The sequence below is a fragment of the Oncorhynchus tshawytscha genome, unplaced genomic scaffold (assembly GCF_018296145.1).
Source record: "Oncorhynchus tshawytscha isolate Ot180627B unplaced genomic scaffold, Otsh_v2.0 Un_contig_1921_pilon_pilon, whole genome shotgun sequence".
Classification (NCBI taxonomy): Eukaryota; Metazoa; Chordata; class Actinopteri; order Salmoniformes; family Salmonidae; genus Oncorhynchus; species Oncorhynchus tshawytscha.
The window spans coordinates 40001-58370 of record NW_024609420.1 but is presented as its reverse complement, the minus strand read 5'-3'; the positions used below and the strand labels follow the sequence as shown (position 1 = coordinate 58370).

At 47.6% G+C, this 18370-nt stretch overlaps 1 protein-coding gene across 1 annotated transcript in view; it reads left to right on the top strand.

Annotated features, from left to right (window-relative positions):
- Positions 1-18370, top strand: part of LOC112240027 (trinucleotide repeat-containing gene 18 protein-like) — an 89673-nt gene that overhangs the window by 69605 nt on the left and 1698 nt on the right. Inside the window, 11 exon segments of the mRNA XM_042315228.1 lie at positions 1511-1628; positions 2779-2854; positions 3498-3606; positions 4675-4737; positions 6533-6586; positions 7310-7462; positions 11061-11317; positions 11319-13035; positions 13038-13162; positions 13453-13689; positions 15405-15479. Of these exon segments, the coding sequence (XP_042171162.1) occupies positions 1511-1628; positions 2779-2854; positions 3498-3606; positions 4675-4737; positions 6533-6586; positions 7310-7462; positions 11061-11317; positions 11319-13035; positions 13038-13162; positions 13453-13689; positions 15405-15479 (2984 nt within the window).

The window sequence follows — 18370 nt, the reverse complement described above, 5'->3', positions numbered from 1 at the left end:
GATATTTAAACAGTATATTGATACTTTAGTGTATAGACCCTTTGACTTTTTCACATTTTGTTTAGTTTCATCCTTATTCTAAAATGCATTAAATTGTTCTTGTTTAAAAAAATATGTTTTTATAAAGTGACGTTGTTTCCATAATTATTCATTATTTATTTATAATAAGTATTCCGACCCTTTGCTATGAGACTCAATTGAGCTCAGGTTTTTACTGTTTCCATTGATCATCCTTGAGATGTTTCTGCAACTTGATTGGAGTCCACCTGTGGAACTGGGAGACTAGTCAGGATCGAGGAAAGATGAATGGAGCAAAGTACAGAGAGATCTTTGATGAAAATGTGCTCCAGAGCGCTCAGGACCTCAGACTGGGGTGAAGATTCACCTTCCAACAGGACAACGACTCTAAGCACACAGCCAAGACTGCGCAGGAGTGGCTTTTTTTTGGACAAGTGTTTGAATGTCCTTGAGTGGCCCAGCCAGAGCCCGGACTTGAACCCGCTCAAAGAAGAGACCTGAAAATAGCTGTGCAGCGAAATTCCCAATCCAACCTGACAGAGCTTGAGAGGATCTGCAGAGAAGAATGGGAGAAAATCCCTAAATACAGGTGTGCCAAGCTTGTAGAACCATACCCAAGAAGACTTGAGGCTGTAATCGCTGCCAAAGGTGCTTTAACAAAGTACTGAGTGAAGGGACTGAATACTTATGTAAATGTGATATTATTTATAAAAACTGTTTTTTGCTTGGTCATTATGGGGTATTGTGATGTCATTATGGGGTATTGTGATGTCATTATGGGGTATTGTGATGTCATTATGGGGTATTGTGTGTAGATTGATGTGGTAAAAAAATATATTTAATACATTTTAGAATAAGGCTGTAATGTAATAAATGCACTGTGTTAGTGTATATATTGATACGTTGATATATTGATTGGTGTATATTGATTGGTGTATATTGATTGGTGTATATTGATTGGTGTATATTGATTGGTTTATATTGATTGGTGTATATTGATTGGTGTATATTGATTGGTGTATATTGATTGGTGTATATTGATTGGTGTATATTGATTGGTGTATATTGATTGGTGTATATTGATTGGTGTATATTGATTGGTTTATATTGATTGGTGTATATTGATTGGTGTATATTGATTGGTGTATATTGATTGGTGTATATTGATTGGTGTATATTGATTGGTGTATATTGATTGGTTTATATTGATTGGTGTATATTGATTGGTATATTGATTGGTGTATATTGATTGGTGTATATTGATTGGTATATTGATTGGTGTATATTGATTGGTGTATATTGATTGGTGTATATTGATTGGTGTATATTGATTGGTGTATATTGATTGGTGTATATTGATTGGTATATTGATTGGTGTATATTGATTGGTGTATATTGATTGGTGTATATTGATTGGTATATTGATTGGTGTATATTGATTGGTTTATATTGATTGGTGTATATTGATTGGTGTATTGCTATATTGATCCAGCTCCGGTCCAGTGTGTGTTAGATAAAGACTCTCTTCAGGATGGTCTGAGGGTTCTGATCCCCATGGATGATCAGCTGCTGTATGCTGGACACGTCAACACGGTACACTCCCCGGACATGTGAGTACACACACTACGCACCACACGGGGGGGGGGCATTGGTAGACACGATGTAAGTTACCTCATTTATGTCCCGATAAACTGCCCTGAATGCCTCTGTTGATCCTACTGCTATTGTATACAGTAATCCATGTGCCTTTGTGCCAGAGTGATACTGTTAGCACTGATACTTAGGTGTGCCCTAGTAGGAAGTCCACTGTGTGCAGCTCACCCTGCACTAACATAAACAACATGAACATGTCTACTTCTGCTGAACCTCTCAGTAAAGCAATGAAAATCATCAATCAAGCATCACAGAAAAGTTTTTTTTTTTAAATAGCCCACGTTAACATATGTCGCTGAAGTAACAAGGTTCATGAGGTCAATAACTTGCTAGTAACAGATAACATTAATATTCTGACTAACTCTGAAACTCACTTAGATAATATCTTTGATGATACAGTCGTAGCAATACATGGTTATAACATGTACAGAAAAAACACAGGAATGCCAATGGTGGAGGTGTTGCTGTTTATATTCAGAACCACATTCCTGTAAAGATGAGAGAGGATCTCATGTTAAATACTGTTGAAGTGTGGTGGTGGAGGGGGAGAGAGGGAACAGACCTCATATCTACTGTCTAGAACAACTCCTGACCCCTGACCTCTGTTCTGTAGTTACAGTGTGGTGGTGGAGGGGGAGAGAGGGAACAGACCTCATATCTACTGTCTAGAACAACTCCTGACCCCTGACCTCTGTTCTGTAGTTACAGTGTGGTGGTGGAGAGAGGGAACAGACCTCATATCTACTGTCTAGAACAACTCCTGACCCCTGACCTCTGTTCTGTAGTTACAGTGTGGTGGTGGAGAGAGGGAACAGACCTCATATCTACTGTCTAGAACAACTCCTGACCCCTGACCTCTGTTCTGTAGTTACAGCGTGGTGGTGGAAGGGGAGAGAGGGAACAGACCTCATATCTACTGTCTAGAACAACTCCTGACCCCTGACCTCTGTTCTGTACAGCGTCTGGTGGAGGGGAGAGAAGGAACAGACCTCTGTCTAGTTGACCCCTGACCTCTGTTCTGTGGTGTGGTGGTGGAGGGGGAGAGAAGGAACAGACCTCATATCTACTGTCTAGAACAACTCCTGACCCCTGACCTCTGTTCTGTAGTTACAGTGTGGTGGTGGAGGGGGAGAGAGGGAACAGACCTCATATCTACTGTCTAGAACAACTCCTGCAGGAGGCTGTGAGTACATCTCATTCCGTTTGTGTTCTTTGGGTTTTTGTTACAGGCCGTGGATGTGATGCCCTCGTCTGTGTGTGTGTGTGTTGTGTTTTTATTACAGTGTGTGTGTGTTATTCTAGATTGTGGATGGGATGCCCTCGTCAGTGTGTGTTAATGTGTGTTATTCTGTGTGTTAATGTGTGTTATTCCAGATTGTAGATGTGATGTCCTCGTCAGTGTGTTAATGTGTGTTAATGTGTGTTAATGTGTGTTATTCCAGATTGTAGATGTGATGTCCTCGTCAGTGTGTGTTAATGTGTGTTAATGTGTGTTAATGTGAGTTATTCCAGATTGTAGATGTGATGCCCTCGTCAGTGTGTGTGTGTTAATGTGTGTTAATGTGTGTTAATGTGTGTTATTCTGTGTGTTAATGTGTGTTATTCCAGATTGTAGATGTGATGTCCTCGTCAGTGTGTGTTAATGTGTGTTATTCTGTGTGTTATTCCAGATTGTAGATGTGATGCCCTCGTCAGTGTGTGTGTGTTAATGTGTGTTAATGTGTGTTAGTGTGTGTTAATGTGTGTTAATGTGTGTTATTCCAGATTGTAGATGTGATGTCCTCGTCAGTGTGTGTTAATGTGTGTTATTCTGTGTGTTATTCCAGATTGTAGATGTGATGCCTCCGTCAGTCTGGTATCTTCCTGAAGGCTGTCGTGTTGCTGCATACTGGAGCCAGCAGTACCACTGTCTCTACCCCGGCACCGTAGTCAACGGTAACGCACAGTACCACTGTCTCTACCCCGGCACCGTAGTCAACGGTAACGCACAGTACCACTGTCTCTACCCCGGCACCGTAGTCAACGGTAACGCACAGTACCACTGTCTCTACCCCGGCACCGTAGTCAACGGTAACGCACAGTACCACTGTCTCTACCCCGGCACCGTAGTCAACGGTAACACACAGTACCACTGTCTCTACCCCGGCACCGTAGTCAACGGTAACGCACAGTACCACTGTCTCTACCCCGGCACCGTAGTCAACGGTAACGCACAGTACCACTGTCTCTACCCCGGCACCGTAGTCAACAGTAACGCACAGTACCACTGTCTCTACCCCGGCACCGTAGTCAACGGTAACACACAGTACCACTGCCTCTACCCCGGCACCGTAGTCAACGGTAACGCACAGTACCACTGTCTCTACCCCGGCACCGTAGTCAACGGTAACGCACAGTACCACTGTCTCTACCCCGGCACCGTAGTCAACGGTAACGCACAGTACCACTGTCTCTACCCCAGCACCGTAGTCAACAGTAACGCACAGTACCACTGCCTCTACCCCGGCACCGTAGTCAACGGTAACGCACAGTACCACTGCCTCTACCCCGGCACCGTAGTCAACGGTAACCCACAGTACCACTGTCTCTACCCCGGCACCGTAGTCAACGGTAACGCACAGTACCACTGTCTCTACCCCGGCACCGTAGTCAACGGTAACACACAGGCCAGGGTTTCCATTAGCCGGTAATAGCTGGCTTTTGGCCAATAAAAACTAGAAAAGCCGATAAATAAAATTGGAGAAGACAACATCCCATTTGAGAAAGTGTTTTATAGTCTCATCACCAGCCAATAGTTTGGACACATCTAGTCATTTCAATCTAGGTGACCTGTTCCTTACTGAACTAATACTTGGTGTGTATTGACGTCTACCTAGCTACAATCTAGATGACCTGTTCCTTACTGAACTAATACTTGGTGTGTATTGACATCTATCTAGCTACTTTCAAGGGCACGTTTGAATCTAGGTGACCTGTTACTTTAACCCCTTCCTGTCTGTACAGGAAGTTCAGACGGTGATGACAGTGATGACCTCATCACGGTGGAGTTTGATGACGGTGACACGGGTCGCATCCCCCTCTCCACATCAGACTGCTGCCCCCTGACTACAAGATACAGTGTAAGGACACAGCCCCTCTCCCACATCAGACTGCTGCCCCCTGACTACAAGATACAGCCCCTCTCCCACATCAGACTGCTGCCCCCTGACTACAAGACACAGTGTAAGGACACAGCCCCTCTCCACATCAGACTGCTGCCCCCTGACTACAAGATACAGTGTAAGGACACAGCCCCTCTCCCACATCAGACTGCTGCCCCTGACCCCTGACTACAAGATACAACCCCTCTCCCACATCAGACTGCTGCCCACTGACTACAAGATACAGTGTAAGGACACAGCCCCTCTCCCACATCAGACTGCTGCCCCTGACCCCTGACTACAAGATACAGTGTATGACACAGCCCCTCTCCCACATCAGACTGCTGCCCCTGACTACAATATACAGTGTAAGGACACAGCACCTCTCCCACATCAGACTGCTGCCCCTGACTACAATATACAGTGTAAGGACACAGCACCTCTCCCACATCAGACTGCTGCCCCCTGACTACAAGATACAGCCCCTCTCCCACATCAGACTGCTGCCCCTGACTACAAGATACAGTGTAAGGACACAGCCCCTCTCCCACATCAGACTGCTGCCCCTGACTACAAGATACAGTGTAAGGACACAGCCCCCTCTCCCACATCAGACTGCTGCCCCTGACCCTGACCAACCCCTCTCCCACATCAGACTGCTGCCCACTGACTACAAGATACAGTGTAAGGACACAGCCCCTCTCCCACATCAGACTGCTGCCCCTGACTACAAGACACAGCCCCCTCTCCCACATCAGACTGCTGCCCCTGATACTGACTACAGACACAGCCCCTCTCCCACATCAGACTGCTGCCCCCTGACTACAAGACACAGTGTAAGGACACAGCCCCTCTCCCACATCAGACTGCTGCCCCCTGACTACAAGATACAGTGTAAGGACACAGCCCCTCTCCCACATCAGACTGCTGCCCCCTGACTACAAGATACAGTGTAAGGACACAGCCCCTCTCCCACATCAGACTGCTGCCCTCTGACCCCCTGACTACAAGATACAGCCCCTCTCCCACATCAGACTGCTGCCCCCTGACTACAAGATACAGCCCCCCCTCTCCCACATCAGACTGCTGCCCCCTGACTACAAGATACAGTGTAAGGACACAGCCCCCTCTCCCACATCAGACTGCTGCCCCTGAGTACAAGATACAGCCCCCTCTCCCACATCAGACTGCTGCCCCCTGACTACAAGACACAGCCCCTCTCCCACATCAGACTGCTGCCCCCTGACTACAAGACACAGCCCCTCTCCCACATCAGACTGCTGCCCCCTGACTACAAGATACAGCCCCCTCTCCCACATCAGACTGCTGCCCCCTGACTACAAGATACAGCCCCTCTCCCACATCAGACTGCTGCCCCTGACTACAAGATACAGCCCTCTCCCACATCAGACTGCTGCCCCCTGACTACAAGATACAGCCCCCTCTCCCACATCAGACTGCTGCCCCCTGAGTACAAGATACAGTGTAAGGACACAGCCCCTCTCCCACATCAGACTGCTGCCCCTGACTACCAGATACAGTGTAAGGACACAGCCCCTCTCCCACATCAGACTGCTGCCCCCAGACTACAAGATACAGTGTAAGGACACAGCCCCTCTCCCACATCAGACTGCTGCCCCCTGAGTACAAGATACAGTGTAAGGATACAGCCCCTCTCCCACATCAGACTGCTGCCCCCTGAGTACAAGATACAGTGTAAGGACACAGCCCCCTCTCCCACATCAGACTGCTGCCCCCTGACTACAAGATACAGTGTAAGGACACAGCCCCTCTCCCACATCAGACTGCTGCCCCCTGACTACAAGATACAGTGTAAGGACACAGCCCCCCCACATCTCCCACACAAGGACACAAGGACAGACACTCACACAAGGACACACTCACACACACAAGGACACAAGACAGATTACTCACACAAGGACAGACACTCACACAAGGACAGACACTCACACAAGGACAGACACTCACACAAGGACAGACACTCACACAAGGACAGACACTGACACAAGGACAGACACTCACACAAGGACAGACACTCACACAAGGACAGACACTCACACAAGGACAGACACTCACACAAGGACAGACACTCACACAAGGACTCACACGCACACACAAGGACACACACACTCCCACAAGGACACACACACTCCCACAAGGACACACACAAGGACACACACAAGGACACACACACACACACAGGACACACACACTCCCACACACAAGGACACACACACACACACAAGGACACACACACTCCCACACAGGACACACACACACAAGGACACACACACACACACAAGGACACACACAAGGACACAAGGACACACACACAAGGACACAAGGACACACACACAAGGACACAAGGACACACACACAAGGACACACACAAGGACACACACACACTCTTGTATTCTTTCCCAGTCAGGTTGTTCAGTCTGTCTGATGATTCTGATGTTAAACCTGCCCCCCTGTAGGTGCTGAGCCCTCCCCCGCGCTGCTAGTGGCCAGCTGCTCCAGGAGGCGTGTCAGGAAGTGCAGCAAGGACACCAGTGAGACGAGGCCTAAAACAGGGGACTCCGCCCCCAAGGGCAGAGGGAGACCGGCCAAGAAACCCAAACCCAAACCTGGTGAGCCAATCGGAGACCTGTTATTCCTGTTAGGTCTGTTATTCCTGTTGGGTCTGTTATTCCTGTTGGGTCTGTTATCCCTGTTGGGTCTGTTATCCCTGTTGGGTCTGTTATCCCTGTTGGGTCTGTTATCCCTGTTGGGTCTGTTATTCCTGTTGGGTCTGTTATTCCTGTTGGGTCTGTTATCCCTGTTGGGTCTGTTATCCCTGTTGGGTCTGTTATTCCTGTTAGGTCTGTGGATTATGTTATTCCTGTTAGGTCTGTGGATTATGTTAACCCTGTTAGGTCTGTGAATTATGTTATTCCTGTTAGGTCTGTGGATTATGTTATTCCTGCTAGGTCTGTTATTCCCGTTAGATCTGTGGATTATGTTATTCCTGTTAGGTCTGTGGATTATGTTATTCCTGTTAGGTCTGTTATTCCCGTTAGATCTGTGGATTATGTTATTCCTGTTAGGTTTGTGAATTATGTTATTCCTGTTAGGTCTGTTATTCCTGTTAGGTCTGTGGATTATGTTATTCCTGTTAGGTCTGTGAATTATGTTATTCCTGTTAGGTCTGTGGATTATGTTAACCCTGTTAGGTCTGTTAACCCTGTTAGGTCTGTGGATTATGTTATTCCTGTTAGGTCTGTGGATTATGTTATTCCTGTTAGGTCTGTGGATTATGTTATTCCTGTTAGGTCTGTGGATTATGTTAACCCTGTTAGGTCTGTTAACCCTGTTAGGTCTGTGAATTATGTTATTCCTGTTAGGTCTGTGGATTATGTTATTCCCGTTAGATCTGTGGATTATGTTATTTCTGTTAGGTCTGTGGATTTTGTTATTCCTGTTAGGTCTGTGGATTTTTATTCCTGTTAGGTCTGTGGATTATGTTATTCCTGTTAGGTCTGTGGATTATGTTATTCCTGTTAGGTCTGTGGATTCTGTTATTCCTGTTAGGTCTGTTAACCCTGTTAGGTCTGTGGATTATGTTAACCCTGTTAGGTCTGTTAACCCTGTTAGGTCTGTGGATTATGTTATCCCTGTTAGGTCTGTGGATTTTTATTCCTGTTAGGTCTGTGGATTATGTTATTCCTGTTAGGTCTGTGGATTATGTTATTCCTGTTAGGTCTGTGGATTATGTTAACCCTGTTAGGTCTGTTAACCCTGTTAGGTCTGTGGATTATGTTATTCCTGTTAGGTCTGTGGATTATGTTATTCCTGTTAGGTCTGTGGATTTTTATTCCTGTTAGGTCTGTGTATTATGTTATTCCTGTTAGGTCTGTGGATTTTTATTCCTGTTAGGTCTGTGGATTTTTATTCCTGTTAGGTCTGTGGATTATGTTATTCCTGTTAGGTCTGTGGATTATTCCTGTTATTCCTGTTAGGTCTGTGGATTCCTGTTATCTGTGGATTCTGTTATTCCTGTTAGGTCTGTTAACCCTGTTAGGTCTGTGGATTATGTTAACCCTGTTAGGTCTGTTAACCCTGTTAGGTCTGTGGATTATGTTAACCCTGTTAGGTCTGTGGATTTTTATTCCTGTTAGGTCTGTGTATTATGTTATTCCTGTTAGGTCTGTGGATTTTTATTCCTGTTAGGTCTGTGGATTATGTTATTCCTGTTAGGTCTGTGGATTGTTATCCCTGTTAGGTCTGTTATTCCTGTTAGCTCTGTGGATTATGTTATTCCTGTTAGGTCTGTGGATTTTTATTCCTGTTAGGTCTGTGGATTATGTTATTCCTGTTAGGTCTGTGGATTGTTATCCCTGTTAGGTCTGTTATTCCTGTTAGCTCTGTGGATTATGTTATTCCTGTTAGGTCTGTGGATTATGTTATTCCTGTTAGGTCTGTGGATTATGTTAACCCTGTTAGGTCTGTGGATTATGTTATTCCTGTTAGATCTGTGGATTATGTTAACCCTGTTAGGTCTGTGGATTATGTTATTCCTGTTAGGTCTGTTATTCCTGTTAGGTCTGTGAATTCTGTTATTCCTGTTAAGTCTGTGGATTATGTTATTCCTGTTAGGTCTGTGGATTATGTTAACCCTGTTAGGTCTGTTAACCCTGTTAGGTCTGTGGATTATGTTATTCCTGTTAGGTCTGTGGATTATGTTACTCCTGTTAGGTCTGTGGATTTTTATTCCTGTTAGGTCTGTGTATTATGTTATTCCTGTTAGGTCTGTGGATTTTTATTCCTATTAGGTCTGTGGATTATGTTATTCCTGTTAGGTCTGTGGATTGTTATCCCTGTTAGGTCTGTTATTCCTGTTAGGTCTGTGGATTATGTTATTCCTGTTAGGTCTGTGGATTATGTTATTCCTGTTAGGTCTGTGGATTATGTTATTCCTGTTAGGTCTGTGGATTATGTTATTCCTGTTAGGTCTGTGGATTATGTTAACCCTGTTAGGTCTGTTAACCCTGTTAGGTCTGTGGATTATGTTATTTATGTTATTCTGTTAGGTCTGTGGATTATGTTATTCCTGTTAGGTCTGTGGATTTGTTATTCCTGTTAGGTCTGTGTATTTTTATTCCTGTTAGGTCTGTGGTTTTTATTCCTGTTAGGTCTGTGGATTATGTTATTCCTGTTAGGTCTGTGGATTGTTATCCCTGTTAGGTCTGTTATTCCTGTTAGCTCTGTGGATTATGTTATTCCTGTTAGGTCTGTGGATTATGTTATTCCCGTTAGGTCTGTGGATTATGTTATTCCTGTTAGGTCTGTGGATTATGTTAACCCTGTTAGGTCTGTGAATTATGTTATTCCTGTTAGGTCTGTGGATTATGTTATTCCCGTTAGGTCTGTGGATTATGTTATTTCTGTTAGGTCTGTGAATTATGTTATTCCTGCTAGGTCTGTTATTCCCGTTAGATCTGTGGATTATGTTATTCCTGTTAGGTTTGTGAATTATGTTATCCCTGTTAGGTCTGTTATTCCTGTTAGGTCTGTGGATTATGTTATCCCTGTTAGGTCTGTGGATTATGTTATTCCTGTTAGGTCTGTTATTCCTGTTAGATCTGTGGATTATGTTATTCCTGTTAGGTGTGTGAATTATGTTATCCCTGTTAGGTCTGTAATTCCTGTTAGGTCTGTGGATTATGTTATTCCTGTTAGGTCTGTGGATTATGTTATTCCTGTTAGGTCTGTGGATTATGTTATTCCTGTTAGGTCTGTTATTCCTGTTAGGTCTGTGGATTATGTTATTCCTGTTAGGTCTGTGGATTATGTTATTCCTGTTAGGTCTGTTGATTTTTATTCCTGTTAGGTCTGTGGATTATGTTATTCCTGTTAGGTCTGTGGATTATGTTATTCCTGTTAGGTCTGTGGATTATGTTATTCCTGTTAGGTCTGTTATTCCTGTTAGGTCTGTTATTCCTGTTAGGTCTGTGAATTCTGTTATTCCTGTTAGGTCTGTTATTCCTGTTAGGTCTGTGAATTCTGTTATTCCTGTTAGGTCTGTGAATTCTGTTATTCCTGTTAGGTCTGTTATTTCTGTTATTCCTGTTAGGTCTGTTATTCCTGTTAGGTCTGTTATTCCTGTTAGGTCTGTGATTCCTGTTATTCCTGTTAGGTCTGTAAACTCAAGTCAGTCATTTGTTAACTCCTGCCTTTCCTTCCCTCTAGAGCCCCCAGTGAGCCCAGACCCCGGGAGACGATGCCCCCCGGGACCCAGCCAGGCTCCAGACAGACCTCAGCTCCCCACCAGACCAGCCCAGGACAGGCCCTCCTCCTCCCAGAGGCCTGCTCAGGAAAGACCCCTGTCTGCCCCCAGGCCGGGACCAGGCCGACCCTCCAAGCCCCCTGCCCCCACGCAGCCAGAACCCTATGAGACCCAGCCCAGCCTCTCCCAAGCCCCCCTCCCTCTACCACCCAGCCCCTTACGGGAAGATTCTAAGGGTGGACCTGTACAGCCAACCCAACCTCACCTCTTGTAACGTCAGCACCCAACCTAACCCTAAAACCAACCCTAAGTCTAAACTCTCCCCTCCACTACTTAAACCCAACTCTACTTCCCCTATCATCAGACCCAAGCCTCTTCTACCTAACCCTAAAACTAACCTTACCTCCGTACCAAAATCCAAACCTAGACCTAACTCTACAGCAGAACTCCCTGGGCCTGCAGCTAACTTTAATCCTGATCACAACAAACCCAGAACCGCTCCCAAAGCAATCTCCAGACCCAAACAGAACCATAACAAACCCAGGCCCACCCTGGATCCTTCTACCAGGCCCAGAGCCAGCGCTGGGTCCAGCTCCAGTACCTCCAAACCTAGAACCAGCCCTGGGCCCAGCTCCAGCACCTCTAAACCCAGAACCAGCCCTGGGCCCAGCTCCAGTACCTCTAAACCCAGAACCAGCCCTGGGTCCAGCTCTAGTACCTCTAAACCCAGCCCCGGGCCCAGCTCCAGTACCTCTAAACCCAGAACCAGCCCTGGGCCCAGCTCCAGTACCTCTAAACCCAGACCCAGCTCAGACCTCTCTGCTGTCAGATCCAGACCGGACCCTAGCACCTTTATTCCTGGTATCTCCAGACCCAGGCATGTCCCGGGGGAGGGCGGGGTGGGAGGGCAGGGCGGGGTGCGACATGGGCGTAAGGCCCTCCTAGAGGAACCCCTAGTAAAGCTGGACCACGAGGGCGTGACCTCACCCAAGACCAAGAAGACCAAGGCTCTGATGCTGCTGGAGGCCAGAGGCTTACGGCAAGAACCCACACCCCTCTCCACGGCTGCAGCCAGCCAGAAGCCGGCGAGGGTAAAGGGGAGGGCTCCGGAGAGCGAGGCAGGGCTGCTGGAGGCCAAGGGCTTACGGCAAGAACACACACCTCTCTCCACGGCCGCAGCCAGCCAGAAGCCGAAGAGGGTAAAGGGGAGGGCTCCGGAGAGCGAGGCAGGGCTGATGGAGGCCAGAGGCTTACGGCAAGAACCCACACCCCTCTCCATGGCCGCAGCCAGCCAGAAGCCTGCGAGGGTCAAGGGGAGGGCTCCGGAGAGCGAGGCGGGGCTGCTGGGGAGAGAACCCGCCTACAGAACGCCTTCTCTGGGCAGAGAAAGAGACCGGGGTGGAGGGGGGGACAGAGAACCAAAGAGAGAGGAGAGAACGAAACAAGGGGAAGAGAAGAGAGGGGAGGAGACAGGGGGGTCTCACGGCAGCAGTAGTTCAGGATCTGAGGAAGAGGAGGAGACGAGGAAGAAAACAAAGTGTAGCTCCAGCTGCTCCCACCCCTCCTCCCCAGCCTCCTCCTCCTCATCCTCCTCTAGCACCTCCTCTTCCTCTTCCTCCTCCACTGACGAGGAGTCCTCTTGTAGTTCTGACGAGGAGACCGCCCCCGCTCCCCCTGCACCTCTCCCCGTCTCCCCCCCTCCAACTACCCCACAGGAGGAGGTAGAGGTGGAGGAAGAGAAGGAGGAAGAGGAAGAAATTAAGAAGTTGAAAAAGACGGAAGAGGAAGAGGAGGAAGTATTAGGAGAAGATCAATCTCCCTCCTCTCCTCCCCCGTCTATCTCTCCGTCCTCCCAGCCAGCCAGGCCCCGGGGTCGTCCAGCCCGGCAGAAGTCCCAGGGAGGTGTGGGGTCGGTGGGCAGGCCACGGCGCAGGGAGGGGCCCACCTCCCCACCACCAAGGAGCTGGCTAAGAGACAGCGATTACCGAGTGTAGAGAACAGACCTAAGATCTCTGCCTTCCTGCCTGCCAGACAGCTCTGGAAGTGGTTCGGTAATCCCACACAGGTGAGAGGGAGACGCTTGGAATATTTTGAAGCTCTCGATGACACTTGAGTCTGTTTTTTTTTTGAGGGGGGCTGGGTTCCAGAAGATTAGCCAGAGAAATTTCTCCTTGCATACCCTCTGTCTGTCTGTCTGTCTGTCTCTCTGTCTGTCTGTGTCTTTCTTGCCTGTCTGTCTTTCTGACTTTCTGTCTGTCTTTCTGACTTTCTGTCTGCCTTTCTGACTTTCTGTCTGTCTGTCTGTCTGTCTGCCTGCCTGCCTGTCTGACTGTCTTTCTGCCTGTCTGTGTCCAGAGGCGTGGTATGAAAGGGAAGGCTAAGAAGCTGTTCTACAAGGCCATCGTGCGGGGGAGAGAGATGATTGGCATCGGGGACTGCGCCGTGTTCCTTTCAGCCGGCCGACCCAACCTGCCCTTCATAGGGAAGATTCAGAGCATGTGGGAGAGCTGGGGATCCAACATGGTGGTCAGAGTCAACTGGTTTTATCACCCGGAGGAGACCAACCCTGGCAAGAAACTACACAACAAGAAGGTAGGGGTCAGAGGTCAACTGGTTTTATCACCCGGAGGAGACCAACCCTGGCAGAGAAACTACACGACAAGAAGGTAGGGGTCAGGGGTCAGAGTTAACTGGTTTTATCTCTCTCTCCCCATCTCTCTCTCCCTCCCCATCTCTCTCTCCCTCCCCATCTCTCTCTCCCTCCCCATCTCTCTCTCCCTCCCCATCTCTCTCTCCCTCCCCATCTCTCTCTCCCTCCCCATCTCTCTCTCCCCCCATCTCTCTCCTTCCCATCTCTCTCTCTCCCTCCCCATCTCTCTCCCTCCCCATCTCTCTCTCCCTCCCCATCTCTCTCTCCCTCCCCATCTCTCTCTCCCTCCCCATCTCTCTCTCTCTCTCCCCATCTCTCTCTCCCTCCCCATCTCTCTCTCCCTCCCCATCTCTCTCTCTCCTCCCCATCTCTCTCTCTCTCTCTCCCTCCCCATCTCTCTCTCCCTCCCCATCTCTCTCTCTCCCCCCATCTCCCCATCTCTCTCTCCCTCCCCATCTCTCTCTCCCTCCCCCATCTCTCTCTCCCTCCCCATCTCTCTCTCCCTCCCCATCTCTCTCTCTCCCCATCTCTCTCTCTCCCTCCCCATCTCTCTCTCCCCATCTCTCTCCCTCCCCATCTCTCTCTCCCTCCCCATCTCTCTCTCCCTCCCCATCTCTCTCTCTCCCCATCTCCCTCCCTCCCCATCTCTCTCCCTCCCCATCTCTCTCTCCCTCCCCATCTCTCTCTCCCTCTCCCCTCCCCATCTCTCTCTCTCCCTCCCCATCTCTCTCTCCCTCCCCATCTCTCTCTCCCTCCCCATCTCTCTCCCTCCCCATCTCTCTCCCCTCCCCATCTCTCTCTCCCTCCCCATCTCTCTCTCCTCCCCATCTCTCTCTCCCTCCCCATCTCTCTCCCTCCCCATCTCTCTCCCTCCCCATCTCTCTCTCCCTCCCCATCTCTCTCTCCCTCCCCATCTCTCTCTCCCTCCCCATCTCTCTCTCCCCCCCCATCTCTCTCTCCCTCCCCATCTCTCTCCCCCTCCCCATCTCTCTCTCCCTCCCCATCTCTCTCTCTCCCTCCCCATCTCTCTCTCCCCTCCCCATCTCTCTCTCTCCCTCCCCATCTCTCTCTCTCCCTCCCCATCTCTCTCTCTCCCCTCCCCATCTCTCTCCCTCCCCATCTCTCTCCCCCTCCCCATCTCTCTCTCTCCCTCCCCATCTCTCTCTCCCCTCCCCATCTCTCCTCCCTCCCCATCTCTCTCCCCTCCCCATCTCTCTCTCCCTCCCCATCTCTCTCTCCCTCCCCATCTCTCTCTCCCTCCCCATCTCTCTCCTCCCCATCTCTCTCTCCCTCCCCATCTCTCTCTCTCCCTCCCCATCTCTCTCTCTCCCTCCCCATCTCTCTCTCTCCCTCCCCATCTCTCTCTCTCCCTCCCCATCTCTCTCTCTCCCTCCCCATCTCTCTCTCTCCCTCCCCATCTCTCTCTCTCCCTCCCCATCTCTCTCTCTCCCTCCCCATCTCTCTCTCTCCCTCCCCATCTCCTCCCCATCTCTCTCTCCCCATCTCCTCCCCATCTCTCTCTCTCCCTCCCCATCTCTCTCTCCCCATCTCCTCCCCATCTCTCTCCCTCCCTCCCCATCTCTCTCTCTCCCTCCCCATCTCTCTCTCACTCCCCATCTCTCCCCCCCCATCTTTCCCCCTGTCTCTCTCCTTTTAGAACTGGGATCAGATGTCTGGTCAGTCTCTTCCTTCATCTCTGCTCTCCTCTAACCAGAGGAAAGACTTCATGGAGGTGAGACCCTACCACACCCTACCACACACTACCACACCCTACCACACCCTACCACACCACACACTACCACACACTACCACACCCTACCACACCCTACACACCCTACCACACCCTACCACACACTACCACACCCTACCACACCACACACACTACCACACCCTACCACACCCTACCACACCCTACACACCCTACCACACCACACACACTACCACACCCTACCACACCCTACCACACACTACCACACCCTACAACACCCTACCACACCACACACACTACCACACCACACACACTACACACCCTACCACACACTTCCACACCCTACCACACCACACACACTACCACACACACCACACACACTACCACACCCTACCACACCCTACCACACCCTACAACACCCTACCACACCACACACACTACCACACCACACACCCTACCACACCACACACACTACCACACCACACACACTACCACACCCTACCACACACTACCACACCCTACCACACACTACCACACCCTACACACCCTACCACACCACACACACCCCTACAACACCCTACCACACCCTACAACACCCTACCACACCACACCCTACCACACCACACTACACCACACACTACCACACCACACCCTACCACACCACACCCTACCACACCACACCCTACCACACCCTACCACACCACACCCTACCACACTACACCCTACCCACACCCTACCACACCACACCCCACACACACCCTACCACACCACACACCCTACCACACCATATACCACACCCCCAAACACACCCTACCACACTACACCCCCAAACACACCCTACCACATCCTACCCCCACACCCTACCCCCACACCCTACCACACCACACCCTACCACACCCTACCACACCCTACCACACCACACCCTACCACACCACACCCTACCACACCGCACCCTACCACACCCTACCACACCACACCCTACCACACCACACCCTACCACACCACACCCTACCACACCACACCCTACTACACCCTACCCTACCACACCCTACCACACCACTCTCTGCAGCGGGCCTGTGTGTATTTGTTGTTAACGTGTGTATTTGTTGTTAACGTGTGTATTTGTTGTTAACGTGTGTATTTGTTGTTAACGTGTGTATTTGTTGGTAACGTGTGTATTTGTTGGTAACGTGTGTATTTGTTGTTAACGTGTGTATTTGTTGGTAACGTGTGTATTAACGTGTGTATTAACGTGTGTATTTGTTGTTAACGTGTGTATTAACGTGTGTATTTGTTGTTAACGTGTGTATTAACGTGTGTATTTGTTGTTAACGTGTGTATTAACGTGTGTATTTGTTGTTAACGTGTGTATTAATGTGTGTATTAACGTGTGTATTTGTTGTTAATGTGTGTATTTGTTGTTAACGTGTGTATTTGTTGTTAACGTGTGTATTTGTTGTTAACGTGTGTATTTGTTGTTAACGTGTGTATTAACGTGTGTATTTGTTGTTAACGTGTGTATTTGTTGTTAACGTGTGTATTTGTTGTTAACGTGTGTATTTGTTGTTAACGTGTGTATTTGTTGTTAACGTGTGTATTTGTTGTTAACGTGTGTATTTGTTGTTAACGTGTGTATTTGTTGTTAACGTGTGTATTAACGTGTGTATTTGTTGTTAACGTGTGTATTAACGTGTGTATTTGTTGTTAACGTGTATATTTGTTGTTAACGTGTGTATTTGTTGTTAACGTGTGTATTTGTTGGTAACGTGTGTATTAACGTGTGTATTAACGTGTGTATTTGTTGTTAACGTGTGTATTAACGTGTGTATTTGTTGTTAACGTGTGTATTAACGTGTGTATTTGTTGTTAACGTGTGTATTAACGTGTGTATTTGTTGTTAACGTGTGTATTTGTTGGTAACGTGTGTATTTGTTGGTAACGTGTGTATTTGTTGTTAACGTGTGTATTTGTTGTTAACGTGTGTATTTGTTGTTAACGTGTGTATTTGTTGTTAACGTGTATTTGTTGTTAACGTGTGTATTTGTTGTTAACGTGTGTATTAACGTGTCTATTTGTTGTTAACGTGTGTATTAATGTGTGTATTTGTTGGTAACGTGTGTATTTGTTGTTAACATGTGTATTTGTTGTTAACGTGTGTATTTGTTGTTAACGTGTGTATTAACGTGTGTATTTGTTGTTAATGTGTGTATTAACGTGTGTATTTGTTGTTAACATGTGTATTAACGTGTGTATTTGTTGTTAACGTGTGTATTAACGTGTGTATTTGTTGTTAACGTGTGTATTAACGTGTGTATTTGTTGTTAACGTATGTATTAATGTGTGTATTTGTTGGTAACGTGTGTATTTGTTGTTAACATGTGTATTTGTTGTTAACATGTGTATTTGTTGTTAACGTGTGTATTTGTTGTTAACGTGTGTATTAACGTGTGTATTTGTTGTTAATGTGTGTATTAACGTGTGTATTTGTTGTTAACGTGTGTATTTGTTGTTAACGTGTGTATTAACGTGTGTTTGTTGTTAACGTGTGTATTTGTTGTTAACGTGTGTATTTGTTGTTAACGTGTGTATTTGTTGTTAACGTGTGTATTTGTTGTTAACGTGTGTATTAACGTGTGTATTTGTTGTTAACGTGTGTATTAACGTGTGTATTTGTTGTTAATGTGTGTATTTGTGTGTTTTTGTTGTTAACGTGTGTATTTGTTGTTAACGTGTGTTTTTGTTGTTAACGTGTGTATTTGTTGTTAACGTGTGTATTTGTTGTTAACGTGTGTATTTGTTGTTAACGTGTGTATTTGTTGTTAACGTGTGTATTTGTTGTTAACGTGTGTATTAACGTGTGTATTTGTTGTTAACGTGTGTATTTGTTGTTAACGTGTGTATTAACGTGTGTATTT